At 41.6% G+C, this 14930-nt stretch overlaps 1 protein-coding gene and 1 long non-coding RNA gene across 3 annotated transcripts in view; one reads left to right on the top strand and one right to left on the bottom strand.

The window, feature by feature from the left end:
- The window catches only part of LOC121688644 (cadherin-12-like), an 81875-nt gene that overhangs the window by 53761 nt on the left and 13184 nt on the right, over positions 1–14930 (top strand). Inside the window, exons 6-8 of the mRNA XM_042068365.1 lie at positions 959–1212; positions 5380–5516; positions 9030–9151. Coding sequence (XP_041924299.1) covers positions 959–1212; positions 5380–5516; positions 9030–9151 — 513 coding nt within the window. The remainder of the gene's footprint in view (positions 1–958; positions 1213–5379; positions 5517–9029; positions 9152–14930) is intronic.
- The window catches only part of LOC121688645, a 53194-nt gene continuing 40294 nt past the window's right edge, over positions 2031–14930 (bottom strand). Inside the window, exons 2-4 of one of the 2 annotated variants that reach the window (XR_006024643.1) lie at positions 7860–7992; positions 4787–4889; positions 2031–2395 (exon numbers count right to left, since the gene is read on the bottom strand). This is a non-coding gene — a long non-coding RNA (uncharacterized LOC121688645). Of the gene's footprint in view, positions 2396–4552; positions 4890–7859; positions 7993–14930 lie in introns of those variants that run through there. The other variant, XR_006024642.1, reaches the window with a different exon arrangement.

Genomic DNA, 14930 nt, shown 5'->3' with positions numbered 1-14930 from the left:
GAATGTCACTTAATAACAGAAGCGTTATGTAAGGGATAATGGACGACACGGTGGTCTGTTCACAGAAGTTAATGCACGGTCGAGGTTGTAAAACGGCCCCGACGCGAAGCGGAGGGCTGTTATAACTTCTGTGAACAGACCACCGTGGAGTCCATTATCCCGCTTATTCCACTGTTGCCACTTGCGTTGTGTTCATTCCCTGTTACAATTTAAAAGTTTTAATCGCTAAAACTGTCTTGTTTGTAGAACTACTTTCTTCCGACACATATCGACTAATTTCTCAACTTGCAGGACAAACTGCCATTACTAGTTCTAAATGGATGGTTGCTACGGCCAAAAGCCAGTCGTTAGTTCTATCTCTCCCGTTGTCAAGCGGGCGTATCCCAAGATTCTGATGAACTTTAGCTTTAAAACATCGCTATTTTACCACCTAGCTGGTCATCCATCTAGCTAAAAGCCACCTCCGTCATATGCTCCAATGTTACTATGTTCTGAACATCTGCCTTTTACAGCTCGGATGCAACGTGACGGTTCATTTAAACTTCACAACGAGTTCGGCGAATTAATATACAAGTGTGATACGGCCAAAAAAATTGATCTACTTCATAGGTGTGCAAATAACATACGGTTAATGGTCGTTCTAAATTACGTAGGACAATGGGAAATTCAACCAACCAGTGGAATAAGTCATAAACATTTATGACTTGTTTATGACACGTTCATGACAGTGTCATGTCACTCTTATGTCGATACTGTAACTAATTACACATATAATTACACATATGAACTGAAACTTAAATATGATTATGGCTCCTACGAAGGTTTTGTTGTTTTGTTGTTTCATATTATAATAAAGAATAACTTTTAAAAAAGATCTCTCTTTCTCTCTCTCTCTCTCCCTCTCTCTCTCCCGGCCTCTTTATTTCTCCCTTCAATATCCATCCATCCCTCCATCCAGCCTCTGGACTATGAATCTAAGAAGGCCTACACTTTTAAAGTGGAGGCGTCCAACGCTCACGTGGACCCACGCTTCCAGAACCTGGGCCCGTTTAAGGACATGGCCACGGTAAAGGTGAGCGTTCTGGACGTGGACGAACCGCCGGTCTTCAGCGAGAGCTCCTACGTGATGGACGTGGACGAGGACACACCTGTGGGTCTCATCATCGGCTCTGTGACCGCTCAAGATCTGGACATAGGCAGCAGCCCTATAAGGTGAACATCCGCACACGCACACACACACACACACACACACACACAACCATACACACGCACACACACACGTACACACCCACACACACATTCAATATGTTAGAGGGCCACAGATGTCAATGAAGAATGTCAGTTATATTCCCCTGTGTTGGTCATTACCATCAATGCATGCAAAAAGATGTTCTACTGTAGTAGCTGTATTATTTATGCTACATGTCTAAATATTAGAACTAAGGTCATGCTAGGATAGAACCTATGGATAGAACTTGTTATGCATTCAGATCTGTTATAACAAGCATTATGACCCACACACACACACACACACACACACACTCAAGCACGTACACGTACACACACACACACACACACACACACACACACACTCTGAGAGATGCTTTTGTGTGTGTAGACACAAATAAATGCTTGAAGAAACATTCACACACCTCACATGTACAAACACATATGCACATAAAGGTGATTGCTCACAGACTACTGTACAAGAGAAGAAATGTAAAAGGACAGCCAGGGCTCTTTGTGTGTCTTTGTGTGATGCACACAAGAGAGAGTGCTCCTCACTTTAAATATTTAGTTTGTGTGTGTGTGTGTTTGTTTGTGTACATGTGTCTGTGTGTGTGTGTGTGTGTGTGTGTGTGTGTGTGTGTGTGTGTGTGTGTGTGTGTGATATGCTATTCTTAGTTGTTGAGTGGAGTGTAACTGCTCATAAACACCTTGCGCCAAAGAGCCCATCCAGTATAAAAGGAGTCGACGCCACAGGAGATATTAGCTTTTAAAAATTAATATTTAATCCAATAAAACGACACCAAAATGGACATGGGAGTAGATTTGTTAAGGATAAAAGCCAAGGCTTTTATACATAGCTTTTTTTTTTCTTAGTATTTTATTGCTTGCTTTTGTCTTTTAAGCTCAATTATTCAGGAAGCACGACAATGGGTATTGTTCTTGGTAGGCACTCATCTTCAGACAAAAGTCTCAGCTGGGAGTCTGTGCGAAGAGACTTAAAGCTTTTAGGGGAGATTCCTTTACTTCACCTATACCATCAAGCATTGTCGTGGCCAAGAAGGTCTTTCTAAAGTGTTCCCTGTTTCCCTTTTCCGCCAGTGGTCAGATTTCAGGCACTCCAGACTCCTAGAGGGCATCCTGTTTGTGATCTTTATGCAACCTTTATCTGCTGAGTAAAAAGGAAAAAATGGGAGACAGTGTATTGGGCAAAAACACACACTGATGAAATGTCACATGGATTTGAAGCATCTACAATTGAAGAAAAATGATTTCAGTGCGTGTGTGTGTGTGTGTGAGAGAGAGAGATAGAGAGAGAGAATGAGAGAGGCAGCAGAGAAGAGTCTCTAAAAGGAATAGGCCTTGAGCAATGTGGCCTTGATACTTGTGCTGTATATCAAAAAGTTTAACATTAAAAACCGAACAGATCACAGAAAATCTTATTATCCCCAGGGGAAACATGGAGAAGTGCAAAAAAAGAATCAAATTTCATCCGCTTTCTCAATCTATGCCTTATTATTACACAGGGCCTACGATTTGTCTCCAGTCTTCTAAGACACAGCAAAATGTTATAGTCTCCCTTTCCATCTTACCATGAAGTCCTTGGTCATCTTGGTATAATATAAAGACCCAGTTTCCTCCATTAAGGCTGTTACAAATATCTCTTAAAATGTGACTCCTTTGTTGGGCTGTTTGTCTTAGCAAACAAGCGGTTTAATGGAGCGAAATTAAAGTCGGAGCCCGCTGATGAAATGATTTAAATTCTGTTTGATGTTGTGGCTGCCCTGCGCAGCAGCTGTGCACATTAGCGCCACTTAAAATGGAGCCTTCTTCCATGCACTAAGTGAGCTTCAATGGAGTCTGTACCAAGGTTTGGTGTATGAAAAAGCTGTATTAGTACCGGGGAACAGCATTGAAGTGTCCAGGCCTTGACACACGTGCCAGTGTGCTTAACCCTTTGAACCCGATTGACGCAAAGTGCGTCAAAAAACACACCCTTTCGTCTCTGTTACATTGCTCCGCGACTGTTCATCACAACGAGATAAAACCTTTATTTTATGACAGAGAAGAAGTGGGGCTTTCCAAAGAGACTACTCACTTGTCTGTACGATCAAGTATGAAAATAAAAAAAAATCATGAAATTAAATAAAATTGCATAATATTTAAAGTCTATACTTCTCTGTGTTCACCTGCGCACCCTTACTCTCGTTTGAATTACTCGCGAACCCGTGATCGCATAGATATGGCAAGCATATCAGATGAAAGAGGAGAAACAGGTGCTATCCATTGGTACCATGGATATCGATCTTTCTGGCTTACAAAAACAGACGAAGTGACTGCAAAATATTAACGTCATGTACACAAACCAACGCTGCACACCCATTACTCTCGGAGTAATTACTCGCGGACCCGTGATCGGATATATATGCCACGTATGTTAGATGAAAGGAGACACAGAGCTATCATTTGATACCAAATACATCCTTCTGGGTTATAAAACAGACGAAGTGACAGCAAAATAATAACTTCATATAGCTGGACTTACCCCACGTTTTTGTCTGTTTTTGTGGCAAAGCATGTTTATAATCCAACGCTATTGTGTGTTTCTCTATGGCAAAACATGTTCATAATCCGGTTTTGAGATCCTAGCAAATTCCTGCATGGCATCCAATTCGAGGCTCACATTGCATCCCAATTTGTTCAACAAAGAAACACCTTTTTTGCCTTTACTTTGTTCAAGGCAATGCAGTAAAAAGTTGAGAATCATCATGAGTGCAAAAACCATAGTCACACATGCTAACAGGCAAACTTGGGTCAAGTCAGGTCAGATCAGTTCGTGTCACAGATATGGAGCGCAGAATGGTCATTTTTCATCGCTAAATAAAACATGGCATTTATTTCCGTAAATCACACATCACATATTTCAGTAAATTGCTCAGCCCCAGAGTATCCCTCCAACATGGCAATTATATTGCCCGTTTCAGGACAGTCTGCCCTACACACACATGAAATGCATGTAGAGCTCTGAGCTTGCTGTGGTGAGATACAGGTCAAAATATAAGAATTTTTATAATATGATTTTTATATTTTAATTCTTTAAAAATCTAAATAAAATCAATGCTAGTACTAATACATTACATGATGGCAGATCTGGATAGCCTAGACTCTGCTGAAAAAAAACAATATATAATATGTGTGTGTGGCACTTACAATGACCAGAATAAATCCTTATGAATAAAGGTAGTGAAAATGCCCTAAAAACAGCTTAGGGTTCTAAGGGTTAATAGCACAGTGACCATTCTCCTCTTTCAAAGGACTAGTCAGTTCTGCGGCAGCATTCATTTGAGTTTAAAGACTTAAAGTCACTGAAGGACTCATTTTCAAACAGTTTCTTCGCCTACTATATAGAGTGGGAGAAAGAGAGAGAGAGAGAGAGAGAGAGAGAGAGAGAGAGAGAGAGAGAGAAGAGAAGACAGAGGGAGTGTGAAATGGGGAGGGTAAATTTGCGGCCCAATATAAATATATGGCGAAAGGACAGGATGGAAGACTTCATACATACATCAGAAGTGATTAAAATCAGGTGTGGGTTTAAGATATTCTCCACATCGCCTCATACATATTTACACCTGCACACCTTTTCTTGAAGTCTAAGATTTGCTGTGCTGTTGAAAAAAAAAAAAAAGGTTTTTAAAAAATAAAACATGGATGGCTTCTTTTGAATTTTGTTTTTCAGAACTTATTCAGTATGTCAAACTCATGCAAAGAGCTTCCTAGATAGCGTGGGTGATTTGCACTTACATTTATTTATCAGTTCTCATTATTATCTTTTGGCAGCTGTCACCATTGCTGCATGAGAGGTACACGTTTCATCTTTGTAAAAAAAATAGCACTTAATTGAAAAGGGTATATAAGGAGTAGTTTAATTTCAGTAATAAATTGCATGTGTCACATCACATTGTTGGTAATTAGTAATAATTAGTATGTTGCACTGCAATTTATTATCTTAGTAAAATGTTCAATTAAGGGTGATGGGAATCTGGAGTAACTTATTAATTATGGCAATATAAATGTATGAATTTTAAATAAAGCATCACATTGGGTCTATGTTATTGCCTTCAGTTATGTACATTGATGTTTTGTGATCTGTTGTAGATATTCCATAGACTGGAAAAGTGACCTGGACAGTTTCTTTGACATTGACCCAGTGGAGGGCACCATTTCCACAAATGAGCTCTTGGACCGAGAGTCGATCGCCCAGCACAACATCTCTATTGTGGCCACGAAAGTTAGTAAGTATGACAGCCAGTCACTCTCGATTCATTCCAAAAGTTAGCACGAGTGTCAGCCCATCAGGACAGATTTATCTCAGCACCACAATGTTTCCTTTTTTATTATTATTTTTGCTACCACGGCAGCACCGATGATGCAGCACGTTAACAGGCCTGGCAACGGTCAGCGATGACTTTGAGTTTCCACTGGAGGCCATTAATTGGCTCGAATAAAAGACGTTCAATCTCGCGCCACATCCATCATCCGCACGACGCCTCTCCCCTCGTCTTGACCTCTTCAATTTCAAAGTGTCCTCCCCCCCCCTCTCCTCCCCTCACTCGTCCTCTCTTCTCTTGAGTCCTCTGTCGACTGCCACGCCATTAAAGGTTTCTCATCTCAAATTTCATTAGCTGCACAAGAAGCCTCCGTCCATTTCTCAATCATTCGGCGCATTTAAAGGCCACGAGAATAACTTCCGAATCTTTGCCTTCATTCCTTATTAGCCACGTTATGACTGATCTGTACCAATAGATGTTAGAGTGAAACAGATCCAACACACACACACACACACTCAAACACACACTCACACACACACACACAGACATACACACACAAGCGCTTTGCTTGTATGACACACCCAGCATTCATTTTAGATGTGTCATCGTGCTAATTGAGTCCATGTAAGAGAAGAGGAAGGCGAAGCCAGAGATAAATAAGCAAAGCTGGCTCCATCAAGACATCAAAATGGCTTCTGAGCCATCAAAGTCATTATCTGCCGAGGAACTCAACAGCGCTCAATCAACATGAAATGTGGCTAGCAGCGTGTTCATTAGCACGGCCCCGGTAATAGGGGTCATTAAAAGTTGAGTTTTTATCGTTGCAGAGTGAAGGAGAGAGAGAGAGACTGGGTGGGAGGGAAGGGAGGAGGGGAGAGCAAATTATTCACTGTCTTCCAAGGTTCCACTTCCAATACTAATGGTGGTCGTCTGATAGCGCTAATTTGAGCTTCACAAGACAAAAGTTACAGCCAAAGGTGCCGTGGCTGACTCAAGTCAGTTATTATTATTTATTGCTCTGCCGACTTCATCTGACGTTTCTGTTTGGGACCCGCCATGAATACAATTAGCAATTAGAGATCTTTCTCTTTTTCTCCTGTCATTCTGTCTCCATGACTGCCTTTCACACACTAACTATCTCTCTCTCTCTCTCTCTCTCTCTCTCACATAGACACACACACCCACACACACCCACACACACATACACACACACACACACACACTCACACAAACACGCACACACACACACACCACACACACTTGCTCACACAGGCTTAAACAGTTCATTATCATCCGCAATTGGTATTAAAAGTAGTATTCCTGCCTCGGAGGACCTTTTAGGAAATTTCCCCTAAAACCTCGGCTAATTGTGACATATTTTATTCACTTTCTTTCAGTGTTTCCTCTCATTTCAGCTAAAATAAAGTTCTGTTTTGCAAGAGATTCATTCACAGTGTCCTAGCATATGTGATACAATTTTCTTTTGATGTTCATCTTTACCCACAAAAGTGCTATGGCAGATTATGTTGCACATGTTAAGAAATAGTATTGGTTCACATTCATAAAGAATTTATTGCAAAGAGACAGGTCTTTCAATTTGACTCTAATACCATTGCTATTAACAGTTAATTTATCTCACTCGTGTATACAGCTCTCTACCAGCCAAGGGACTGTGGTGAACACAAACATATTAAGGCATGTTGTAATGAATGCTTTGTTCTATTGTTATAAAATATTATTTTTTATTACAGTAAAATATATTACTAGGCCTGTAAGGTTTTGCATCCAAGCTATTTGCAGAATTTTTTTGTACGTACAGTGCACTAGCTTTATTACTGCAATGCAATATGTAAATATCATCAGACTTGTGAAGCCTGAGACTTTCTACAAGGAGAATGCTTTACATTGCAAATACACCACATAGTCAATGATTGTTGATCTTCCATTTCAAAGCAGGCTGACGTATAGCCTGTTAGGGTCTCTGTGCAGTAGGCAAGCAAATCTCTTTATTTGGGCTAGAGCACCACCCAGTGGAAGATTGTAGAAATGACCACTTACATGACCACTGTGGGTGATTTTTACTGGGGACTACAGAGGATGAAAGAAACATGCTATACTGTATACACCTTATTGCATATAAAGTCATGGGAACAAATGCAAAAATAGGTCAATAGTTTGGATACCCCCCAACACACACATACACCATGCATGGTACGCATGCACACACAAACACACAGACACACACACACACACACACACACACACACACACACACAAACACAGACACACACACACACACACACACACCTATCAGCAGTGAGATTGCTTTTCGTTCCCAAGGTCAACGGCAGGTTTGCTTGGTGTCAGACGTCTCCCAGGGCAACCGCATCATATAGATCCCTCACTGCCCTCTGGTCTCCTCCACTTTAAACCTCCGCAACTGACCGAAGGAAAATACAGAAAGACAGAAAGAATATGATGAAAGAAAGAAAGAATGAAAGAAAGAACAGGAAGAGAGATGGCCTGTTGTTATGTTAATCCCTAGCTGATGGTCGTCTTGTTGGAAGTTGGTCGTCTTGTTGAAAGCTTCATGAACATAGCCTGTAACTGGCCTAATATTTGGACATCAATAATGTCCAGACACTTAGCGTAAATATTGACAAATAATTCTATTACACCGTTTTACTGTTTAATTAATGAAGGAGGCAATAGTATATTGTTCTTATGTGATGTAAAGATAGTCAGTTCATCCAACAAAAACATGATATGAGGACACAGATAGTCAGATCAAACAGTTGGCTTAAATAGCATGCCATACAACATAAATAGATAAATAAATAAAATGAAACAAAAGGATTTTAAGCCAAAAAAGGTAACACTTTACAATAAGGGTACACAATTAAGCATTAGTTAAGTATTAGTTAAGTATTAACAAACACTTCATCATTATTAAGTATGTTTTTAACATTACTTAAGGATTAACAAATATCCTTTTCCTCATGAACAGTCTTGTGTTTGTTAATACTTAACTAATACTTAACTAATGCTTAATTGTGTACCCTTATTGTAAAGTGTTACCCAAACAAATATGTATGCCATAGGCAACAAACTTGTAAACACTGACACATATCTGAGAAACTAAAACTAATCAAGGTCTACTATCCTTCAAACATTCAAAGGAGCTGTGAGTGTAGCTAAGCTCAGCCCATGAGAGAGAAAGAGACTAATAACCATACTTGTTTTTGTTGATGGATGACATTCCTCTATTCTACCACACGAGGTCAGCATTGGATCATATTTTCCGTATATGCTGCTTACTTCCTCCTGAATAACATGGCTTGCTTAGAAGTGAAATGGTGGCATCTCTGTACAAAGCATTTGTATTCCCATATATCCTGTGCCCGATGTGTGTCCCAAACGCTGTGTGGCTCAGGCAGAAGTACAATCACCAACGGGGTTTCCTCTCTCTGTCCACAGACAACCCAGTGCTCACCAGCAGAGTAGCCGTGACAGTCCACGTCAATGATGTCAATGAGTTTCCCCCTGAGTTTGCAATGCCCTACGAGTCCTTTGTGTGTGAAAATGCAAAGGTCGGACAGGTAAGTCTCATTTACGTACTGTAGATACAGAGATTTATACACACACATACACACACAGAGGAGAGGTATGGAAACAAGTAGTAAGGCATTGACAGTCTGCCTGCGACAAGGGAGAGACACAGAGTGAGAGAGAGAGAGAGAGAGAGAGAGAGAGAGAGAAGCAGACATCCATAAAGATAAGGACTAATGATTGCAAGTGAAACCAAGCACTGTAAGTCAGACACGTTCCTTGAGTGAAGCACAGACGCTGTTTTTCACCTGAAACTTGGGGGAATAGAGAAACAGACAATCACAGCCAGACAGTTTGCGCGTGTGAATCTATCTGCATAGCTGGAGCGTGGAGGCCAGGCCAGGAGGCGCTGATGATACTAGCTGCAAAAACTACCGTCCCACGACAGCTGCTATCTCCCACAGCTAAGCAGCAGCCACGTATTTACTGAGGGAGATTGAGTCTCACAGGCACCTGTGTGTGTGTGTGTGTGTGTGTGTGTGTGTGTGTGTGTGTGTGTGTGTGTGTGTGTGTGTGGCTGTGTGTCTCTGTGTGTGTGTCTCTGTGTGTGTGTATCTGTCTGCAAAACACAAAGAGAAGGTGGAACGAGGAGCCAAGGCGGAGATGATTATCATTCACAGCCGAGGCGGCAGATGTACATCACAATGCTCCGCTTTGCCATCTCTCCATATCTATCTTGCCGCCGACGCTGTCACTTCCTCTTCCTCCTCCACCCATCCCCAGCCATCCCCCACAGCCAATTGCCCGCCAGAGCGGATGCATTTTACATGACGTGCTCTCGGAGGCCCGCGCCAGTTCACGCCGCCGTGCCATTCAGAGCCCACCTGCACCTACAAATAAGGCCCATTAGCAAACATGAGCTCGCTGTTAGCACCGCAACTAAGGCCAGCCAGGGGGAGGTCTGCTATCAGCGCTATTGGCCAGGCTAGCGGGCGTGCTGTTAGCACCTCAACTAAGGCCAGCCAGGGGGAGGTCTGCTGTCAGCGCTATTGGCCAAGCTAGCGGGGAAGCGTGGAAGGCCGTGCTGTTAGCACTGTTGGCTAGGTTAGTAATTATGAGACGGCCTCGTTAGCTATGGTTGTGTAAGGAGCAGAATGTGAAGTGTAATGACAGGTAGCATGTCAGGAGACATGACCTAAATTACCATGTGTTGGCTGTTAGCAATGTAAGCGACGTTGTTTTAAATACTGGACTGCTTTTGGCCACGTTACCAAGTGACAGAATGTGACAGAATGTATTGTCAGAGAACATGACCTCAATGCATGTCCTAGCCAGGTTTTGTGTTTTAAAAAAAATGTTGGTTGAACTAACAAAGAAGTATTATTACACTTGCTGATAGGGTCTACAAGTTTGTACCTTTTTTTTCTCAGCAAAAGCCCATACTAAGCTAGTACTTGGACACATGGATGCCATTTCTCAAGCACACTCTCATAGGGAAGAGGTGAACATGTTTTAAGAATGCCATCAGAGTAGGCCTACAAGAGATCTCTGAGCTGAATGATACTGTAAGAAAGAAGAAAGTGCTTCAGACTTTTTACAGATGCTCAGCTTATCAACAAACTATCTGTTGTTAACTATGGTTAAGGTTAAGGTTAGGCGTTGGATTTGGTCAAGGGGATGTTTAGTAATTGTTCAACAACAATTTTATATACTGAACTTGACTCTTAGCATACTGTCTGATCTGTTAAGTCTCTGGGGGCGGACTATCCCACAGTAGTACTAGAAGTAAAGTAGTACCGTATATTCGCCTCAGTTTATTCTGTACACTTTGTTCCATAATTATCCTTCTCTGAAAATCTACTCAAGAGTGTATCACCCATCCAGAGCTCCTCTGCTTCACCAAGGAAATCCAGATGATGTCAACATGATGTCAAGGAGTCCTCCTCGCTCTTGCGGACGCGTCGGTTCGCGGTTCGCCTTGGTGCTTTTACTAATGCGCCATCCCCCCATGTCAGATTCCCTTCGCGCGCGTTGTTGGCAGTGACCTCTCCGCTACGCCGTATGACGCGTGTGCTGATGAAGCATGGATGAGATAAGGAGGAGCAGCATGCTAAGTGGGATGAGGGTAATTAACAGGGATTTCAGCACGAACGCTGAGCTCCTAATAATCTGATATGATTGGGAGTGAAAGTGTGTAATTATGGAATAATCCTTGATGGGTGCCGTGATAGATAGGAATGTGTTTGAACAGCCTGCTGAGTGGAGGATTTCCACAATGTGTGTGTGTGTGTGTGTGTGTGTGTGTGTGTGTGTGTGTGCGTGCGTGTGTGTGTGTGTGTGTGTGTGTGCATGAGCATGCACCAAGCCTGTGAATAACTTTGAGCAGACATAACACATAACCTATGCCATGTGGGAGCAACACCTGCTACACCATGGTGACACACACACACGCACACACATACACACACACACACACACACGCACACACGCACACACACACACACACACACACACACAGAAGTATAATTTATAAAATGGTTAGCTCTGATTGTTGATTATGTTTGGCTTGTGCTAGAGGCCGCTGTATGGCAGCACAAAACCTAAATGTGCCTGTGTCTTACTTGGCAAATATTCTGCTATATGTCGCTTAGGAACTATATTGCTTGACATTTGCAAATGAGTGTAAATAATTGTCATGATGGCATTATCTGTTGCTTAGCTGTCACTGCAAACCACAGCACATTGGGACATGGAAATACCAGCACAATTATAAACATTGTTTAAATATGTATGAGTTCTACCACATTTTGAATTTGTAAATACATTACAAAGTTGTGGTAAGATCTGGGCAGGCTAGGTTTGACTCTTCTTCATTTTGTATGCATGAGGCTACTCATGGCAATGTGCTCACTTGGAAAGACTTTGGACCAAGCATGGCACAGCTCCAGTGGAACAATAAATAAGAAAAAAAGTCGGAGACAAACTTTCTGACAGCATGTTGGAATTCTCTTAACTTGACATATCTATTTGAAGGCAAATTCTTCATTTACAGAAATATTGTGTGTGTGTGTGTGTGTGCGTTAGAGAGTGTGTTGTAGTGTGAAAGATAGAGAGAGGATGAGAGAGGAAGAAGATGAGAATAGAGAAAGAGACAGAGAGAGAGAGAGAAAGAAAGAGTTTGGGCCTTGCCAAGTGATCTGACTCCTGTGAGATTGCTTTATAAATTTCTATTTGCATGTGAGTCACATCCAAGAAGTAAATTAGAATGACTCCTCTCCAACAGAGAGCTATCTCACACCTCGTAATTGCTACAGGAAACCTCTGCCAGAAGCACACACACACACAAACACACACACACACACACACACACACACACACACACACACACACACACACAGACACAAGTGAGAGTGAAGAGCAACAAATCCTCCACTAAACAAGGGTTACACTCATAAAGTATTAATGTTACTATTAATTCATTAATCATGAGCTGAGCCCATGAGAGAGTCTAGTAAACACAAAGTGCGTGTGACCATCATACCTGTCAACACTCCCGTTTTTCCCGGGTTTCTCCCGTATTTCAATGTCATCTCCCAGCACCCTCCCGTTTTGTTATTTCTCCCGGAAAACTCCCGTAATTTGCATGGCCATCAAATTTCATTAAAATCATTGATCCATTCAGGTTGCCAGCTTGTGTATGAAATACACCCTACACATACACGATCACTTAGTTTCAATTTCAACCGTTTTGTCATAGGCTAAAACCTGGCAACCCAAAACCCAAATAAGGAAGCGGGTGCCGACTGCGCAGCCTGAGTCTCGTCGTAAGCAAGCGGGCTAGTTGAATGGCCTACTCCAGAACTAGCTGTTGTGAAATTGTTGGGAATTTAATTGATTAACACATAACATAAACTGTTATTGAGTGTTGTTGATACACTTAACTTGTGCCCTCGGAACCAAATCTGACAGCAAGCAGCTTTGGAGTTTTGGAAGTAGGCTGCAGGCAGGCAGCTGGTGGATACATAACTGGCATGCGTAAGGTAATGGTAAGGTAAAAGCAATGACCGAATTGCAGTGTTGAAACACGTGTATGAAACGTATTAAATATGCAAACACAGATCCGGTATAAACACTGACCCAAAAAAATCTCCCGTTTTTGGTAAACCCCCCCCCAACACACCAAAGCCCAAGGCCATTACTCAGAGATATGTAAACATTTACAGGCACATTTCACAGCAACACACAGACACACACACACACACACACACACATGCACTCACACAGATATCACAACACAACCCATGGCTCAGAGATATGTAAACCTTTACAGTGCAGGCACGTTTTAGAGCAACATTAGAAGAATACAATTCTGAAATTAGTGTCAATATACACTTAGGAACCTCAAAGGTACTTTGTTCTTTCTGTAAGCAATGCACACTTGTTTGTTTGTTTGTTGTTGTTGTTGTTTGATTGTTTTCTTTTAATGTTTAATGACTTTTGTTAACCATTCCGTTACAGTGTTTTAAATATTGTTTGGCTAGTGAAAAATCATTATGAGGTGACAGAGCCATACACAATCTCAGACCAACTCCCACTAGAAAATATATTTTACATTTACAAACACATTAAGAGGAATCACTCTACCTTTCACTACTCAGCCTAGGCTATAGCCATTTGTTACCATTGGCTTTTGCTGAGAAACGAATAGTTCGCTAAACTTGACACACGCTGAACTTGAATCAAACATTCTTTAGAACACAGCTGATCAACCGCCTGCTTTTCACTTTTGAATGAAGTTCCAGTAGTTGCGGAGTGATATGAAAGACCTGAATTAGAATCACAAACTCCGTTGCCATTGACAGCGGTCATTTTTTTTAGAGGTCCTTTAGTCGCTAGAACTTTGGGAAATCCCATTCAAGTCAATGGAGCGTTCTACTTCCATTGTGAAGAGCCGTGTAATAAATGCTACTACTGTAGATGCTAGAACCAACATTAACCAAATCCTCAGTAATAGCCTGCCCACAGCCACTAACCAACCCTTCACACATTAACCAAATCCTCAGTAATAGCCTGTCCATAGCCACTAAACAACCTCAGTAATAGCCTGCCCTAGCTACGAAACAAACCTTCACACAGCAAAGATGTCAGCACATCTCTCAGCTGTAAACATACATACACTTCATCTGCAGTTGAATCTTTTTTTACTCAACAACAGTTGCCTGTACAGTATACATGACATCTCCATTATTCTTACTGTACCCGCTGTGCTGTCATCTTGGATCACTTCCCACTCGTTCTGTCTTAATCTCTCTGCGGCTTCAATCACTCTTGTCGGGGCTAAGATTCCTGACCCTGGCCTCCCCCGTCTCTCAGCTCTGTCAAACATTGCCACCCAGGGCAATTTAAATCATTCATATCAGCTTCCCTCACAAGAGCAAAGAGTACCACACCACTAAACTGGAAGCACAGAAAAGCACAGCACAATAACCCCACTGTCTCAACCTATTGACAGAAGCATCAAAATATGAGATGCTGGTCACATCGTAAAGAGATAGAATTGAAGTGGTTATATAGTCCTGGAATTTTGTTCCTGAGGCACAGTAGCCTACAGATAAAACGTTACTATATCTAAGTGTTGAAATATTGTTGCAGTGTTTTTAAGTTTATTTTTTTACAGCTAAGTTATACTGTAGTGCTCTTTTTTTATTGCAGGGATGTTACTAAGTGTATCAGATACCTGATCCACATGCAGAGTAGGTTATTGATTAGCTGTGCTAAATTGACCCTTAACTAGGACTAAATCTTGCAAATGCATTGATTTCTAAAACT

Source organism: Alosa sapidissima, chromosome 17, assembly GCF_018492685.1.
Source record: "Alosa sapidissima isolate fAloSap1 chromosome 17, fAloSap1.pri, whole genome shotgun sequence".
NCBI lineage: Eukaryota > Metazoa > Chordata > Actinopteri > Clupeiformes > Clupeidae > Alosa > Alosa sapidissima.
This window is presented reverse-complemented; position numbering and strand designations above follow the sequence as displayed.